This window comes from Drosophila elegans, unplaced genomic scaffold (assembly GCF_018152505.1).
Source record: "Drosophila elegans isolate 14027-0461.03 unplaced genomic scaffold, ASM1815250v1 contig_476, whole genome shotgun sequence".
Lineage (NCBI taxonomy): Eukaryota > Metazoa > Arthropoda > Insecta > Diptera > Drosophilidae > Drosophila > Drosophila elegans.
Window position 1 is genome coordinate 15919607 of NW_024545863.1, and position 17311 is coordinate 15936917.

General features: G+C 43.3%; 4 protein-coding genes across 6 annotated transcripts; 1 reads left to right on the top strand and 3 right to left on the bottom strand.

Annotated features, from left to right (window-relative positions):
* Positions 1-103: 103 nt before the first annotated feature.
* Positions 104-2511, bottom strand: LOC108149729 (serine protease snake). Its single transcript, XM_017277542.2, has 6 exons — positions 2169-2511; positions 1937-2112; positions 1331-1449; positions 1022-1257; positions 794-951; positions 104-277 (listed from the first exon to the last, which is right to left on the bottom strand). The coding sequence occupies exons 1-6, from the start codon at positions 2509-2511 to the stop codon at positions 104-106; spliced, it is 1206 nt and encodes a 401-aa protein (XP_017133031.1).
* A 448-nt stretch (positions 2512-2959) lies between these two features.
* On the bottom strand, positions 2960-10270 carry LOC108135358 (xanthine dehydrogenase). Its single transcript, XM_017256053.2, has 5 exons — positions 10062-10270; positions 5794-8397; positions 3680-4825; positions 3199-3366; positions 2960-3131 (listed from the first exon to the last, which is right to left on the bottom strand). The coding sequence occupies exons 1-5, from the start codon at positions 10098-10100 to the stop codon at positions 3081-3083; spliced, it is 4008 nt and encodes a 1335-aa protein (XP_017111542.1). The 5' UTR covers positions 10101-10270; the 3' UTR covers positions 2960-3080.
* A 1033-nt stretch (positions 10271-11303) lies between these two features.
* Positions 11304-12070, bottom strand: LOC108150046 (cytochrome c oxidase assembly protein COX20, mitochondrial). Its single transcript, XM_017278013.1, has 3 exons — positions 11973-12070; positions 11715-11902; positions 11304-11658 (listed from the first exon to the last, which is right to left on the bottom strand). The coding sequence occupies exons 1-3, from the start codon at positions 12000-12002 to the stop codon at positions 11544-11546; spliced, it is 333 nt and encodes a 110-aa protein (XP_017133502.1). The 5' UTR covers positions 12003-12070; the 3' UTR covers positions 11304-11543.
* Positions 12071-12635: 565 nt separating this feature from the next.
* Positions 12636-17304, top strand: LOC108150572 (traB domain-containing protein). 3 transcript variants are annotated; one of them, XM_017278828.2, is made up of 5 exons: positions 12636-12871; positions 13112-13340; positions 14568-15307; positions 15365-15484; positions 15552-17304. In XM_017278828.2, the coding sequence occupies exons 2-5, from the start codon at positions 13208-13210 to the stop codon at positions 16215-16217; spliced, it is 1659 nt and encodes a 552-aa protein (XP_017134317.1). In that variant the 5' UTR covers positions 12636-12871; positions 13112-13207; the 3' UTR covers positions 16218-17304. The 3 variants fall into 3 exon arrangements, with proteins under 3 accessions (XP_017134317.1, XP_017134324.1, XP_017134331.1); XM_017278835.2 differs by lacking the exon at positions 12636-12871 and adding an exon at positions 12930-13050; XM_017278842.2 differs by lacking the exon at positions 12636-12871 and adding an exon at positions 12930-13012.
* The last annotated feature ends 7 nt before the right edge of the window (positions 17305-17311 follow it).

The window sequence follows — 17311 nt, forward strand, 5'->3', positions numbered from 1 at the left end:
ATATTAAATTAATGATTAAGCCATTTACAATTCATAATCGGCAATAGTTTCGGCTCTTTAAAATAATATTTCTATTTTATTTAGAACATTTATGTCAGGGCAGTCATGGCCACACCTGTTGCTCTATCCACTGAAGGTAGTGGGCTATTCGCACATAAACACCGGGTTGACCAGTGGCACAGGCTCCTCCAAAGGAAGTTAGGCCCACCACGTAGGGAATCTTGTAGTGCTGATGCCGCATATGCTGATGGAACAGCAATGGTCCTCCAGAATCACCCTAACAAAGAAAACAATTGTAATTTTAAGTTTTAAATTTGTAAAGAAATTAAATTAAATGTTCCAAATTCCACAACAACAAACTCTTGGCATGCGAAACTTATTTTATAAAAATTTTGTTTATCAAAAAAAAACGTAGTTAAAATACAAATGCAAAAAAAAAAAATCCACAAAAAAATATTACTTGAACATCATAATAAAATTTCCAAAATATTAAACATTTTACTGAATGAATTCCATATTTATAAATTTTATACCCGTTGGGCCACACACGTTCCAAAGTCAACAAATCACAAAAGTCTGTCATGTTACTCTGAGATATTGTAGAGGTCGGGTATTAAGCTTTATCGGTTAACAACTATCGACTCATCCCAAATCCCACTTATTAGCATAAATATACATTTTCGGTACTTTCTGGTCAGCTAAGTAGCTCGACTATAGCGTTCCTTCTTGTTTTATATAAAAACATATATATTTTGTATTTAATTTAATGTAACTAGCTTTAGTAATTGTTTACCTGACAAGTGTCCATATTACCAGAGTAATCTCCCGCACATAGCTGTCCCGGTCCTAAACCATTAACCAGCTTGTCATCGTTTTGCAAATATCTCCGGCATTGTTGAATGTCCAAGGGGTAAAGCATTATTTGCAGCAATTCATTGGAGTGGGGGCCAGCTATTAAATATTTTATGATTAATCATTTGTTAATATATTTAAGGGATAAATTTCTTTAATTTGCACGAACCGAACTTGGTTTGTCCATATCCCAGGGCAGTCAGCGGACTTTCTGGCAGAGATTCGTGGTTCCACAGGCAGGCCACCGGCTTGTGGGATCTCCTGGCCAATTTGACCAGTGCCAAGTCGTTGGTAAGGGTCTCCTCATCGAAGTGCGGGTGCTTGGTGATCTGTTGGATTTCTATTAGCTGCCCGCGGTTGCTGTTCAAGTCAACGCCACCGATCAACGCCACAGACGGGGATTCCCTTTTGGTTTCCAAGAGCCAGAAAACTCATTAGCATTTCGAGTGTTTTCGTCGACGTTTTTTTGCAGCCTTACCCGCCGATGTTGGCACAGTGGGCTGCCGTTATAGCGAACCGCGGCGAAATCATCACGCAGCCACAGTTGAACGTATACCTGCGCTTGCTGTTTGTGCGGAAAGGACTACCGATGGCACACTGTAAGAAAATCAATCAAAACACAAGTATTTTAAAGCTGATTAAAATAAACAAATCAAAATGTATGCAGCCAATTTCTATCATTTAAAAAAATATATATATTGAAAAAAATCTATCATAAATATTTATGATGCAAATACAAACAAATATATTTCAGATTACTTTCTTACTTTATCATTTTAATATTTTTTTTTACTTTGTCCAAGGTTATAAATGAACAAGAACATAGTTTAAAATGATAAACAACCATTGTAAATTTGTTTAATTCTTAATAACTGGCCCAGAAAAAGTGCAAGAATTTTTGGGATCTTAATCACTTGAGTGGAGTGATCAATGTGTGAGTGGAGTGATCAATATATATATTCTCAGGGTTTATTATTACCACAAATTAAATTTTATCTTAATCTGGTTCAATTCACAAGAGAATATTTAGACTTATTTATTTATTTATTTATTATATATATTATATATTTCTTATATTGCTTACCATATAGGGATGCTCGTTATCCAGGGTGAGTCTGCCGCCCACCAGGAAATCATCGCTGTGATTGCGCTTTTGGATAATGGGCTCAACTAGTTTCACTTGATCTTCATTGTAGGTAGGATTTCGACGCCGCCGACGACGGCGCTTATGATGAACTCTTGAATAAGCATTTGAACAGGCTAAAAGAAAGAAGTGGTCGCTTGATACAAAGATAAGCTAGGGTTACCACACGCACCTTCCTCGCTTTTCGAGATCCTGGGTGCCGAAATCAAGTATCCGCCATGGGGACAGCACACCAGCTGATTGGGCCACGACGATGGGCAAAGTAGTGGCGTCACTTGGGGCACCGATTGCAGAGCACTGATGCAATCCACATACCTCACACATCTTCCAACCAAAGGACGATCGTGGGCCTGGCAATTTCCGTAGTTATCAATCGAAACATACGTAGAACCCACTCCAGACCAAGGTGCGCTCTGTGCGTATCCATTGTAATAATAGTTTTGCGGATTGGTCGATACAACTGACGACGCTGAAATTAACACGAACTCAAGAAGCCAGCAATTTAGCGACCCCATGTCTGATGTCTACGCTCCCGGGCGTACGGTTGCCGAATGAGAAGCTCGACAAAATCTCGTCTCAAATAACCCGAAACATTTTCTACTTGCGCTTATATTTTGGGGTACACTTTCGTACGAAAATCGGAAATGTACCGCCCTCGATTCAAGATCAAGGTCCATAACGTAGACATAATAAGATCACATTTATATTTAAACTGCCGTTTGATTAATATATACCTAAAAAACTAGTGACTATGAACCTATTCAATTCTTAGCTATAAAGGAAGTTGAGTTTATGAGTAAACTATTCCCAAAGGCAATCTAAGTAATCACTTTTTAAGTGAAAAAGGCGAACATTGTGAACTTTACTACAAGCGACTTCAGATCAAAGAAATATCAATACAAGAGAACAAGATTTCAAATAATTTCCTAATCCAATCAATCGCTCGAATTTAAATTATAATAGTTTATTATATTTCAAACAATTTCTTGCAAACATTTATTTGATTTAGTTATGTACAAAAACAAATTTACAATTAAAAAAGTCTGTTGAAAACAGTCTGCTTCAGATTTAAATAAAACTATTATTAAGGCACAATGTTCCATGGGGTGAAACTTCCTGGCTCGGGCATATCAAGCTGCAAGTAAATTTGTATCATTAATAAGTTTTTTAAATATATAAAACTTTGATAGCAAAGCACCTACCAATTTTGTGAATTTATCCTGGCAGGCGATTCGAATGCGAGCCGATGTAGAAGGTGCCTCCAGTGGGAAGTCTCCACTCAAGCCCTGATCTTGGCGAGCAGCTGCAATGGCCTCCTTGATGGCAAAGAACGCTGATGATCCTATAAAGAGTGGGGGTTCTCCTACAGCCTGTGAAAAAAATATTAAAAAAGGACAAATTTTAAAGTGGTTAAATGGTGGTAAAAGACTATAAAATTAGCCGAAATGTGTATCAATTTGAAAGCACTTGTATTATGTATTCAATTAAGCGTTAAAGCAATAGAAATATTAAATAGCGGTTAAAAAATCCACTCATGAAATATTCAATCAGCTAATTGTAGTCTAAATTTTATTCAAGAAGTAGGCTTTTATAAAAATTAAAACATTACTTTTTTAATGTGATAAGATAATGGATGGATAAACTGCAGTAAAATTATAAATATAAATAAACAAATCAACTTACTTTGGAGGAGTAGACAGCCCGTGGATTGGGGGCACCGGTCAGCAGGCTGACATTGAACTCTCCGGGAATATCGGCAAATCCCGGCAGCTTGTACATGCCGGGGCCCCTGGAGTAGAGCATTCCCTGCGGCGAGTACATGAGCTCCTCCAAAGTGAACAGGCCATAGCCCTGCATGAAGGCTCCCTCGATCTGTCCAATATCAATGGCCGGATTCAGACTCGACCCGATGTCCATGACGATGTCGGTGCTGAGCACCTGATGGTCGCCAGTCAGGCAGTCGATCTCCACCACACTGACGCCCACACCGTTGGTGTAGTAGCTGTAGGTGCGGGCATTGGGATTCGTCTCCGGATGATAGCCGATGCCCGGCATGGCATAGAATCCGGTGGCGGACAGGCTGACCCGATCGAAATAGGCCTTGTTGATCCACTCCTTCCAGGTTCCGTCGGGCAGGGCCTCCTTGATGGGCGCCAGTCGCTTGTTCAGCTTCTCACAGGCATCCAGCACTGCCATGCCGTTTATATCGGATCCCACACTCGCCGCCGTGGGCGACGTATTGGGCACCTTATCCGTGGCCGTCTCCGAGATGTGGATCAAGTCCGGCGGTATGCCCAACGCCCTGGCCGCACACTGAATCATTTTGGTGTTGAGTCCTTGGCCAATCTCAACGCCGCCGTGCGACAGTAGCACCGATCCATCGCCATAGATATTGATCAGGGCGCCCGCTTGATTCAAGTGCATCACCCCAAAGGCAATTCCATATTTCGTCGGCACCACGGCCATTCCACGCTTCCGCCAGCGATTCTCCCGATTGAAGCGTGCGATCTCCATGCGCTTTTCGTTGTACCTCGACTGCTTGAGACAATCCTCCAGACACCGCTCGATGGGGAAGTGCTCCAGCTGCTGGTTGTAGTGCGTGTAGTCTCCTGTCTTGTAGAAATTCAACCGCATCACGTCCACCACCTCACGACCCACTATCCGGGCCACGTCCCGGATAATGTGCTCGCCGGCGTACATCCCCTGGGGACCTCCGAAGCCACGGAAAGCCGTGTTCGAGGGCAGGTTCGTCTTGCACACCCATCCGCCCACCCGGACATTGGGAATGCGGTAGCAGTTCTCAAAGTGGTACATGGCACGCTCCAGAACCTGAAATGTAACACCAAATTAGTTTAACCACAAGAACATAAGCTATCAACTATTGTATCATTTAAGGTCCTTCATTAATAGACAATTTAAATTTAATAAAATCAAACATGTAAAACAATTTCTGGAATTTAATGTCTTCCAGAAAAAAATCATCATTATTTAACTATCATAAACTATCTCGACCTTCACTAATACAAACTTTAAATTAAGTAAATTCAAGATTGTATTACAAGTTTTTGGATGGTTTTATTAGTGTTATGTCTCCTAACCAGAGGGATACTTATTTACCTAAATGAATAGTCTCAGTAAGCTCAAAGTTAACTAACTTTGAAGAAAATTCTTATATTCCAAAATTCCCACCTTTAGTATACATACATACATATGTTGCATGGATGTTAAGTGGTTTCAAGATTATTCATGCCACCCATGGCTTAGGGAGCTCCTGGCCTACTTTGATAAATAACATGGACACAAATAAAAAAGGAAGTATTTTAAGATGAACCAAAATGGTACAAAATTATACAAAAACAAAGTTTCACTCCGAGTAATTAAATTATTTTTGTAAATGGTTTTAATATTAAAAAAAATATATAAAAGAGAGTAGTACAATATTCAGCTTATTGTATTTTATGATGGCAATTTGTTTAGGGAAAACTTAAACGATTACCTTAATTTCAAAATTAGTCTAATACCGTCACCTTAATAAAGAAAAAAAAATTTCGAAGTCCATGACATTGATGCACCATCTGTAAACTGAAGTGCTTCCTTACGTTTATCTTGTTACTCTCACTTGGCAATAGGAAATTTGTTTTCCTTTGAAGTTGATTACAGAAAAGTCTAAAGCAACAATTAGGAAAAGTATTTTATTTTTTATAATTTGAAATTCTTTCATACCCGAAATGTTTTTCCCCTAGATCCCTCTATATACCCACTTAAGGGATAGCCTCGTCATGCATTGTTGTACTCACCGAAAAGGACAGATCCATGGACCAGCCGGCATTGTTGTAGCACTCGATGTCGCAGGCAGTGATGAGGCCCTCCTTGGTGAAGCCCACTTTGTACTTGAACAGGAAGGGATGGCGGGTGCCGGTGATGAGCATGTCCTCGTCGCGGTCCAGCATGCAGCGCACGGGCCGACCCATGCGGTAGGCGGCCAAGGCCACCGGGAGGGCCACCGAGATGCCGCGCGACTCCTTGCCGCCGAAGCCACCGCCCAGCCGCTTGGCGCGACAAACCACCCGATGGGAGGGCAGTGCGGTGACATGGGCCACCAGTTTCTGGACCTCCGACGGATGCTGTGTGGAGCAGAATAGCTCCAGTTCGTCACTGTCCCGAGGAACGGCCAGTGCCGCATGGGTCTCCAAATAAAAGTGCTCCTGCCCGCCCATTCGACAAGTGCCCTCGAAGGTGTGGTCCGCCTGGGCCAGGGCCTGCTCCACATTGCCCTTGGTCACGAAACGCGGATAGTCCGGGAAGTAGGACTTGTGCTCGATGGCCTGTTCAATGGTCACAATGACCGGACTCAACTCCTGGTACTCCACATTGACCAGGCGAGCGGCTCGCTGGGCCAATGCCTTGTTATCCGCAGCTATGGCGCCCACAATCTGTCCATAGCAATGCACCTCTCCGGCGGCGAAGACGTGCTCGTCGTGGAACACCGGACCCACTTCGTTCTCATGCTCGGTTAGGTCCTTGTACGAGAAGAACCGATGCACTCCGTCCAAGGCCAAAGCTGCGGTGGCATCTAGTCTGGTGATCTTGGCCCGCGGCTTGGTGCTCAGCACAAAGGCCAAATAGACTTCGCCATCCATGCGGGGAATGTCATCGGTGTAGATGGCCTCCCCGGTGGCCTGTTTAAGGGCGGCCGCATGCACTTGTGGTCTGCCAATGGGATCGCAGATGGGCTGATCGCTGCAGACGCGTTCGAAGAGCTGGGCACTTTTCAGGACGGGAGTGTGAAAGGTCTGGGCACCACTTCGCTCCTCGGGCGCCACGGCATCGGAGGACACCACTCCCGACTGGCTCAACTTCAGGCTGATGGCCAGATAGGCCTTGAAGAATAGACTAACCACCAGAGCTCGACGGTAGGCAATCATGCCACCGGGAGCCGAGGCGGCCAAGGGCAGCTCCGTGCACAAGCTCTCGGCCACACGCTCTACCAGCTGGTGGTTCCACTCCTGGCCAGCCATCAACTGGGCTGTCCGGGGAGCCAGCACGGTGGTGGGAGCCATTCCGCCGAAGGCCATCGAAATCTCCGCCACCAGATTGGAGTGCTCCGCGAAACGAACATTTATGGCCGCATTCACAATGGCTATGTCGTCGTCCCTTCGTCTGGCCTGCTTGAAGGCCACAATATACTGATCCGGACTGGTCTTCCGGAAGTGGATGCCCAGCAGGACCTCGTGTGCCTCGATGACATTCCTGCGGTAGCCGGTGAAAAATCCGGTGCCCATGTGAACAGTCCGCCTGCGAATCTGGCCATCCACGAAACTGGCCACCTCCAGTTGAGCACCCGCCGCCGAGAGCACGGGATTCATGTCGGAGATGGGGCTGCCGGTCATAATGTTGCCACCCAAGCAGGCCACGTTGCGGATCTGCTTCCCGGCGAAATAGTGCAGCATGTCCACGGTGCACTGGAACAAACGGGTCTCCGATTCCGGCAGCTCCTCAATCCTCCGCCGCAGTAGGGCATCGATCTCCATCAAACTGACAGCGGCACCGAAGTAGATGCCATCCGGGGACTCGCGCACCTCCAACAGCTCCTCCACCTGGGTGGGATTGATGAGGTGCGGGTACAGGAAGTGCTTGAACTTCACCTCCACGCCCACCTCCGTATTGCCCACAACCAGTTTGGCCGCCGGGTGCTGGGCCTTCAGCTGGAGCAGCTCCTCCAGCTTGGTGGGCCGATACCAGGTCACCCGATCCGAGCTGAACACCAAGCTCTGCGTGTCGAAGGCTTCGCTCAACTGCAATTCGGGCGGAAAGATGGGCTCCTGGCTGGGATCCAGGGGCTGGAACTCACTGCGCTCGAAGAGCTTGTCATCCGTTTCGTCCGATACGGAACCACATCCCTTGCCATTCACCTTGCAGCATTGGTCACCCAGGCCGCAGGCGAACTCCTTGGTGAAGGTCTTGTAGCCCTCGAGGATGGGACGGTAGCCAGTGCAGCGGCACAAGTTGCCCTGGAAGGCCACCTCCAGGTCCCGCATCGAGGGCTGCTCGGCATTTCGGAGCAGGGCGTACATGGACATCACGATGCCCGGCGTGCAGAAGCCGCACTGGGAGCCATGCGCCTTGGCCAGCCGCTCCTGCACCGGATGCAGCCGCGTCCTGGTGCTCCCGATGCCCTCCACCGTGGTCACCGCACAGCCGTGCATCGCGCACACCGGAGTGAGGCAGGCGTTGACCGCCAAATGGCGGATCTTACTGGCACGCCGGTCCAGGCGGGACACCATCACGGTGCAGGCGCCACAGCCACCCTCCGCACAGCCCAACTTGGTGCCACACAGCCGCAGTCTCTCGCGCAAATACGTGAGGAGCGTACATTCCGGATCCGGACTCACTTCGGTCACCTGCAATAGAAATATTTTAATAATGATGGAGTAGGGTTTTCTTCAATTTTTTTTTTCAATTTAAAGTATTTTGAAATGGTTTGAAACGGACGGTTACATTGGTTACATTACATTATCGAAAAAATTTATTTAGTCCAATTTTTTTAAATTTGTAAACTATTTTTTATATACAAATCAATTACGAAGCATAAGTTTTATATGTTAAATTTTTAACATGACTGCAAACCACCTTTATTTTGAAGGGTCCATGCCCCAGTAAAAATATTTTTGGAAAAAAATGTTTTTAAACGTTTTAAACGATTAAAAAACACAAATTACGAAAGTATCCCTTTCTTGTACTTTAAAAGACTTAACTAAAATAAAAAAATAAAAGAATAATTTATGAGAAAGATGGTTTATGTATACTATAGCCGGATTAGCAAATAATATTCCTGGTTAATAAATTCAAAAACATTCTTTTTTTTTAATTTACCCTAACTTAGCACTTTAAGTGAATATTTTATAATTTATTATAATTTTATGAAAAATTAATGAAATGAAATAATCTCTCCATTTTTTTGTCATATAAAGTAAGGACATATATATCCTTCTTAACCTAAACTTTTTCCTCAAAGGAATCTTATTAAGTGGTTAACTATCAAGAAAGTTTACTGATATGCAGTTTTCCTTATTTACCTAAATTTAGCCCTCAACCTAATTTATACGAAAGTTCATCGTATCATCATACAGATTAGGACTTGAATGAGTAAAATCTTAATTGATTAACATTTATGGTTTCTCATCTTGATATTAAATAGATTTGTTAAAAAAAAATTCTCCTAATGCGTGTAGATGTAGATTGAAGGAAGATTACATCCATCTTATTTTTAAGTTTTAACCCATAATTTTTAGTTCATTGCACTAAATACAAACTGAGTGACTACGGTTTCATTCTTTTGGCCTGCTTTCTATAAATAGAAAATCTATTTATTTTTAAACTTTGAACGTCTGTAGTATTATTAACCATGGGCGTAGCCAGGTTTGGATAATGGGTCAAAACTGTTGAAAGATTAGAATGCAGTTGTGAGTCTGCCAGCCCTGTTTTAATAAAGACCGCTATCTGGTTCACTATCAAACACGAGCGCAACAAGTTTATTGTTGCCATACCACTTGTGCGCACGCTGTGGGCGTAAATCTAAGAACTTTAATTGCACTTTTCTAACTCCAGTGGTTAAAGCCGTCTGTTTTTTTAGCCGTTTTATCTGGCTAATATAGCCCCGCTTACTTAATTGTGTGCCACAATGTAAACATTGTAGAGCGCGTCGGAATTTGTGGTGGATTAGAAGGCCTGGCTATCAGGCCAGACCCACATTCCCATTCCCATTTCCATTCCCAGCTCCCAAACTGCTGCTCCCATTCGATTGGCAAACGTACGATCTTGATAAGGTGATAAGGGGCCACCAGCAAACAGAACGATCCTCCACATATAGGGGTCAATTGTTATCAATAAATACTATGTATTACGTATACGACGCATTCAATTGGGCAAGACGGCAATTTCCATTAATTGCCAGTTAGACGCAATTAAAGCAATAAATCAAGAGAAAATCGATATGGGAATAGCACTATGCCTTAATTTAACCGACGTTAAGAACACGCAACGTATCCGAGTATCTTTTGAGTACCTTTTTTCCGTTCACAAAAAACACCAAAACACCCGACATCGTGCCGTTGTATCTCTCCAGTAGCAATGCCTTAATAAAGTGCCAGCCTGCAAGTGCGATTCGTTTACATATATGTATGGTGGCTTCGTTCTTCGAATGTAAAACAAGTTTTTAAAAATTAGACGAGAACCTCGTGCGCCCGCCGAACAAAATAAAAACACAACCGCCTCGCGCCGTCAACGAAAACGTAATGAATTTGCCAGCGACCGACCGAGAAATTCATCCAAACGCCGACTTTTCTGAGATAAGGCTGGGAGTGCGACAAACTGAAGGATCGCTTCATGCTCGCATGTGTTCACAAATACCCACATCTATGGGTTTCTTTCGACGGGGAATTTTCCTCATTATCTAACATCCCAGATAGTCATTTAAACAGTCAGGTAGAAGGAAAAGAATGTTGGATAGTCATTTAAGAGCTGTCCATCGATTTTCATTAGGTTGCCTTTTACACAGCCTAAGATATTTCATTTACAGGTTTTCAGATAAATGTAGTTTTAAGTTGTCCCTCCCTAAATTAAAAAATGGTATCATGGTATCAAGATACATTGATTATTAGCCTGTTTGATTTAGGACGATAAAATAGTATTGGACCTTGACCTTTTCTTTCAGTGGTAGACACACTTTTAAGACCTGAAAAGTGGCTTTAATAGAATAAATTAATAATGTTAATGGGAATATAGCTATAGAACACATTTCGTTTCCATAAAACTATTATCCAAATTACCTTAGCTATATATTTGACATTTAAATAGTAAGTAAGTAAGTAAGTGTTGCTAACAGCTGTTTGAGTAATTTATCTAGTACCCAACAATATTTTATTTTAAAAGCCATATATCCAATACCTAAATATCGTGACTAGCACATGAAATAAAAAGTTTTACTTGTAGTGTTAGGATGTCATATAAATAAAGCATTTTATGAGGGGCTGTCCATATCCGTAGTTTCTACAGCAGTCTACATAAAAAGGTAAAAGATAATAAAAACAAACAAATCACATTTTATATTAGGTTCAATGTTCTACAACAATAGAAAAATAACTGGTAAGTTTAAATCAAATGGAAAACACATAAAAAATCCGGTTTTTTAAGCTTGTTAAGATTGGGCTATAAAGACAAAATGTTTGACTGATCATTAATAAACTACATTTTGGCTTAAAAATCTGCATATAGCGTTAAAATCTAGCACACAAAAAAACACATCAGGTAAGACAACAAAACATGTTTATATACAGCATAACAAGCATGAAAAACTCAATTATGTCGTTTAAACTTCAAGGTAAGATTTCACTTACATTATATTGTATTGGCTACTATAAATGTGTTCGGTAACAAAAGGGATTTTACAACAAAAAAGGATTTAACAATACCTGAACTACTTGGTACCCGAGTGCAAACATAAGAATCGCAGTAGTCAAATGGGTTAGGAACTGACTTATTACTTATGCTACGCAGACTTAAGATCTAAATCCCGCTCGACTTCGGTGCCCTCATATAAAGCTTGTCGTCGCATCGCCTCCCGAAGTTGCGTTTGCTCAAATCTCCTCGAGGACCACTGATATCTGAAAGTTAGATGTAATTACTATAGGGTCATTGGGATTAATAAAAATCCACTTACCTGCAGGACATCCAGTAGACGATGGTGCCGCAGAAGAAGGATCCGAAGCCCACGTGGGTGGAAAGGTGGGTTCGCGAGGTGCCCAGAAAAGTTAGCAATCCGATTCCGATACCGCCGCTGATTCCGTAGAGAAAACTGTTACGAAAGCATGGGATTTGCGACACATCACGTCCAAAGATAACGAAGCTCTGTGGGATTGATTAATGTGGTACTTTATTACATAGCTACACATTGCCTTTATGTTTATATAATCCCTACCTTGCCGGGTTCCTCGGGTTCTTCGGCCATGCTGCAATTGCAATTTAAAAAGTCGTGTTGCAAAGCAAAACAAAACAAAGGTGTGACCGCAACGTGACAATTAAAAATACCATTCGATTATACGGTATAATAAGGGGACCCCAAAAAGTTTGGTGGAGCAAAATATACCAAAAAAATAATCGAATAAGCTACTATGCTGAAATATATCGATTGAACTTCTTCGTTGATCAAAGTCATTGTCATAAAGACAACTAATGATTATAAAATATTTACTTTAAAACAAATTATAGAACCCCTAGTAGTAGTAATAGTAGTAAAATGTTCGATTTGAAAAATCTCTTACAAAATTTTAGGTAATTTAGTGTTTACTTATCACTTTTATTCATACTTAAGCAAGAATGTCAGCTTCACCTTTATTTTAAAACAAAACTATACAAGAATCTTGAAATAAACAATGTAAGCCATGTTGCAAATATTTAAAAACGATTTATCAACAAATAAACATTTACCTCTTATCAGAAACGCCAAAGGGATTGATTTTGAATTTTCCAAACAAATGGCGCCTAATCGACAATTAAACGACTGTTCAATCGATATCTGTGATTTCCGTACAAGGAAAGCATCGAATTCGTCGATGATGGCATCGATGTTTCTCCACCACTACGCAACACTGGTCGACGCTGGGAAGAAGAAGAAAACGACAATTTGCCACAGTCACAATTTAATTTCTTTAGTTTTTTGGGTTTTTATTAAAATTAAGTGCACGCACGGAATTAGAACGGCAATCAGTGGCAGCCGAACTGAGTTCCCATCGGCAACAAAATAGTCAATTAAGGGTTTGCTCATGCACCCCGAACCTTTAGCAGAGTGCAACACCCACACTAATCACAAATTTTCAGGTGAGTAAATCGGGATCGAGGAATGCCCAGGTGAAATATTCAGATTATGGGTATATAGACAGATCACATATTCAGTCAGCAGCTAGCAGTCAGTGGAATAAGGCCCAGTGCCCACATTCATCTGCCAATGAGCGACGACACGTAGGCAGAAATTAACACAAATTTGCAGTTTGCAGAGAGTACAGCAGCGTATTATCTATATGCCTCTGATAATCTCTCTTTAACTTTGCCACTTCACAGTTCTTCGCCAGATGTTCAAACGTCGCCGTCAACCGAAACCGAATTTCCACTCGTAACCGAATCTTCCAGGCCAACTGAACCCCAGTGCACCAAACAATGGACGTGTCCGCCTCCACGTCGTTTGAAGCCTCGCCGGACAAAAGGAGCAGCACCTACGTGGGCGACAACACACTGTACGACAGTGCTCTGGATCACCAGCTGTCCACCACGGCCTATAAGTCCTGTAATGGTAAGCAGAACCCATCCAAAGCCTTCAAAGTCCTGAAAACAGACGGAATCCAGCAAACGGAGGACCAGCTTCACCACATATTTCGAGAGAATCATTCACCGGGCTATGAAACCCAAGAACCAGACTGTATTCATCATTCTGAGGATCAACCAGACCAGATCTTCCTTCAGAACCGTTCCCCCTTGTTAACAGACAGTGGACAATCAACCAAAGAGCAAATAGATCCGATCTTTCAGCTCATCCGCACGCTGTCGCAGAATTCCGAGGATCGTGATCTCTGCAGGCGCTGGCTGGACACCTTGCAGCACTGCAACAGGCTTGAGGAGACAGAACGCCATCGTCTCCTTCGGAGAATGGAGTGTCAGTTGACCGCAAGTGGTCGTTTAAGTGCCCCCTTCACGAACCTCGCAAATCTGGAGGAGCTGCTGGGGTCAAACAGCGATGGAACATCAGATTCTGGAGCTCTTTACCTCCAAAAAGACCTTAAAGAGGAACATGTCAACCTCGATCGTAAGGTCAAGACGCTCAAACTTAAGCTAGCTGCCCTGCAAATCCAAACGAACTACCAGCAGCAAAGGCTAAAGAAACTCAGCATGGAGAACATCCAAAAGTCGAACTTTAGCAAGGGTATCAAGAAAACATTAATGCTGGCAGCTCGACATAGTTTGCAATCCCAAGATCCCGAGACGTTTCCCTCGCATTTCATTTCGCAAATGTTCGAAGCCTTTGCGGGCGATGAAAAACTCACAGATCATTTCAAAACCTTGGACTACGAGCTAAGAAAAATTGTGCAGAAAATGTGCATTCACGCCCACGAGCGCCAGAAAATTTCGCTTCAAAACATTGTCAATGAGAAGGCTAAGAAGGTGATGCAAAGGTTTATTGAAAAGTATGAAAATCAGTTGGCCAAACAAGAAGAAAGCCACAAAAGAAGCGCTTTAGCCATGAAGGAAAAGTGTTTCGATCTGCTTAAGCAGTTTTTACTGACCGATATTTGTGATCAAAGTTGCGGAGAAGAATATGTTAACCAGCTGGAAGTTCTATATGAACAGGAAATCTTAAAGGAATAATTTATATTTTTATTTTTAAAAACTAAAGAGACAATGAAGACATATTCCGTAAACAATTAGGCAACCGCTTCTTTAAACACAAATGTTATATTTTCTGTTACATATTTAGTAAACTTGGTTGTAACTTATCTTTTTATTCTTTCATTCCAATCCACAGAGAGTCTTATAAGCGAACTGAGCCAAAATCCATTGGGCCCCTTAACATCGGCCAACAAAACAGGCAGTGCAGAGTTTGGCAATGAGTCAGCTGTCTTCAAGTCCTTCGGATCCCCGGCGCCGGCCGCTTTCAACAGTCCCACACCAGCACTCAATGCCAGCATGCTGCTGATTCAGTCGGAGAGCACGGACACAAACACCTCGCAGGAGGAGGTGGACCCCAAGTCGCAGCTGGCCAATAAGACAATATTCAAGACGGATAATCCCAACCTGTCAATTATAGAGATTAACGATAACTCGATCAAGGAGGAGGACCTCGAGAAGGAGGTGGTGCTGGTGGAGGGCGACAACGTAAAGAATCTGCTCAAGAAGTCGCCCAGCAAGGATGCCACGGCATCATCTGCAAGCGCTTCAATCGACAAGCGGCGTCGCAAGGAATCACTGCTGCAGACGAGCAAGCAGAAGCTGGACATCTCCATTGCCGAGGCTTCGGCAGCAGCAGATGGAAATGGAAATGGTAATGGCAATGGGGTTGGCGATGGCGCTGGCGAAAAGCGGGATCTGGTGCCGGTCATCGATCAGCCGCAGACCAAGCGCGACATCACAATCTACGACACCATTGAGGAGTTCGAACAGAATTTGCCGTCGACGGTGACGCTGCTAAACACGCCTTTCGGCAGCAAGGTCTATCTTGTGGGCACGGCCCACTTTAGCGAGGAGTCGCAGGATGACGTCTCATATGTGAGTGCCCTAATTCCTCTTTAACAAAAGTTACTGAACATGGTCTCAATTCCTAAGGTCATACGCAATGTCCGTCCAGATGTGGTCATGGTTGAGCTGTGTCCATCGCGTATTCACATCCTGAAGCTCGATGAAAAGACGCTGTTGGAAGAGGCCAAGAGCATCAATATTCCCAAGGTAATGATCATCACAGTTCAAAGACAAAACTAAATTCCACTGATCATCCACTATATATCGCCTTTAGATTCGCGGAATCCTGCACACTCATGGCTACATCAACGGCATATTCTTCATTCTGCTGCTGCAGATGAGTGCCCAGATCGCCAAGGATCTGGGCATGGCGCCGGGCGGAGAGTTCCGGCGTGCCTTCGAGGAGATCCACAAGCTGCCCGGCTGCATTCTGCACCTGGGCGATCGTCCGATCCGCATCACCCTGTACCGCGCCCTGCGTGCCCTGTCGCTGTGGCAGACCATGAAGCTGGTCTGGCGTCTGACCTTCACGGACAGCATCAGCATCGAGGAGGTGGAGGAGTGCAAGCAGAGCGACCTGCTGGAGAAACTGATGCAGGAGATGGCCGGCGAGTTCCCAGCCTTCTCGGACGTTTTTGTGCGCGAACGCGACATTTTCCTGTGCCACTCGCTGCAGCTGGCTGCACTGCCTCAAGCGGCACCGGGTGCCCAGCAGATCCGTCCGGTGCGCGTCGTCGGAGTGGTGGGCATCGGCCATGCCAACGGCATTGCCAAGATGTGGGGCACCGTGGACCCCAAGAAGATTCCGGCCATTCTCGAAATTCCGCCGGCCAGCCTCGGCCAACGCGTCTGCACATATACGCTGAAGTACGGTTTGATTGGCCTGGGATGTTACGGTGCCTTCCGCTTCTTCCGGCCCCGTTTGACCCGCTTCTTTTAGATGGACTGTGGACTGTGGACCAAGCATGAGGCGCCTGTATACCCTGCGTCTGCTATGTTGTTGAATTTGTTTTTAGTAATCTTACGACTCCCTGCGCTTGATTTACACACATTTGATCGCAGAACGCAGATGAACCGAATTAGTTGTATTGTATTTTATTGTACAATGATGTTTTGATAGACTCGTTTATATACGAAATATATCCATGGATGTATTATACCTGCATACGCGGATACTACCACTAAACACAAGCCCAAAAGACCATTACACATAAACCTAGTTTTAAAAGTACCGAGTTCCAAGCAATTTGACGGGCATAAAATATAAATTTCCGACTTTAGGTGATTTCTGTTCCCTAATTTAAAAGGTTTTTTAATTTGTTATTAACCATTCCAACCCGTTTTGATTTAATTTCGAAAATGTCTAAAAAAAAAACTCACATGTTATTGTCCACCTGATTGTTAACTCAAAAGAACCACATGTATATGAAACTAAGTTTTGGATAGTTAAGGCATCGTATTCCATGTTGTATGTACAAGGTTTCCTAGCTCGAGAATGCAATGTAAATGTCAAGAAGAATACTACATATATAGAAGCCCCGCCTCTGCATTAGCATAACTTTATCTTCCACTCCTACTCATAGATGTTGTTCATTCCGTAGCGAAAATCTAAAAGTTAGCTAGTACTGTTCAGAATTGTGGTAATACGTGATGGACCTTCCAATGGCCGTGTGTTATAAATGTATAACTAAAGCTAAATGCTAAAAAAAAAAAAAAAAATGAGGAATTTTACAAAACAAAAACCGAAACATACCAACCTACATGTACTTTATCTATACTATATTCTATATCTGAGCGTTGTAAACGTAACAAATGTTTTAGAAATACGATTACCTAGCGAACTATAAGCAGTCTGTATGTATCTTGACGCATGATTATTAGCTGCGTAGATTTGCTATTCCGTAAGTGGAGTTATGTAGCATTTAGAATAGAACCTACCACCCGAAGCAAAAGCAAACGAGCCTTTGTTTGTTTGTTTGTGAGCGTCTCAAATAAATGTACTATATTGTATTCCAGTCGATGATAAAGAGCGTG

Bases quoted from the DNA above. Each gene is read 5' to 3' on its own strand.
- LOC108149729 (XM_017277542.2), bottom strand. From the start codon at position 2,511: ATGGGGTCGCTAAATTGCTGGCTTCTTGAGTTCGTGTTAATTTCAGCG. The intron at 2,113-2,168 runs GTGCGTGTGGTA...TCTTTCTTTTAG, and splicing joins GATCTCGAAAAGCGAGGAAG to CCTGTTCAAATGCTTATTCA. The intron at 1,258-1,330 runs GTAAGGCTGCAA...GGAAACCAAAAG, and splicing joins CACTGTGCCAACATCGGCGG to GGAATCCCCGTCTGTGGCGT.
- LOC108135358 (XM_017256053.2), bottom strand. From the start codon at position 10,100: ATGTCGGGTGTTTTGGTGTTTTTTGTGAACGGAAAAAAG. The intron at 4,826-5,793 runs GTGAGTACAACA...GTTACATTTCAG, and splicing joins CCATGGATCTGTCCTTTTCG to GTTCTGGAGCGTGCCATGTA. The intron at 3,367-3,679 runs GTAAGTTGATTT...TTTTTTTCACAG, and splicing joins GGGCTGTCTACTCCTCCAAA to GCTGTAGGAGAACCCCCACT.
- LOC108150046 (XM_017278013.1), bottom strand. From the start codon at position 12,002: ATGGCCGAAGAACCCGAGGAACCCGGCAAG. The intron at 11,903-11,972 runs GTAGGGATTATA...TCAATCCCACAG, and splicing joins AACCCGAGGAACCCGGCAAG to AGCTTCGTTATCTTTGGACG. The intron at 11,659-11,714 runs GTAAGTGGATTT...TCTAACTTTCAG, and splicing joins GTCTACTGGATGTCCTGCAG to ATATCAGTGGTCCTCGAGGA.
- LOC108150572 (XM_017278828.2), top strand. From the start codon at position 13,208: ATGGACGTGTCCGCCTCCACGTCGTTTGAAGCCTCGCCGGACAAAAGG. The intron at 13,341-14,567 runs GTAAGCAGAACC...TCCAATCCACAG, and splicing joins GGCCTATAAGTCCTGTAATG to AGAGTCTTATAAGCGAACTG. The intron at 15,485-15,551 runs GTAATGATCATC...TATCGCCTTTAG, and splicing joins AGAGCATCAATATTCCCAAG to ATTCGCGGAATCCTGCACAC.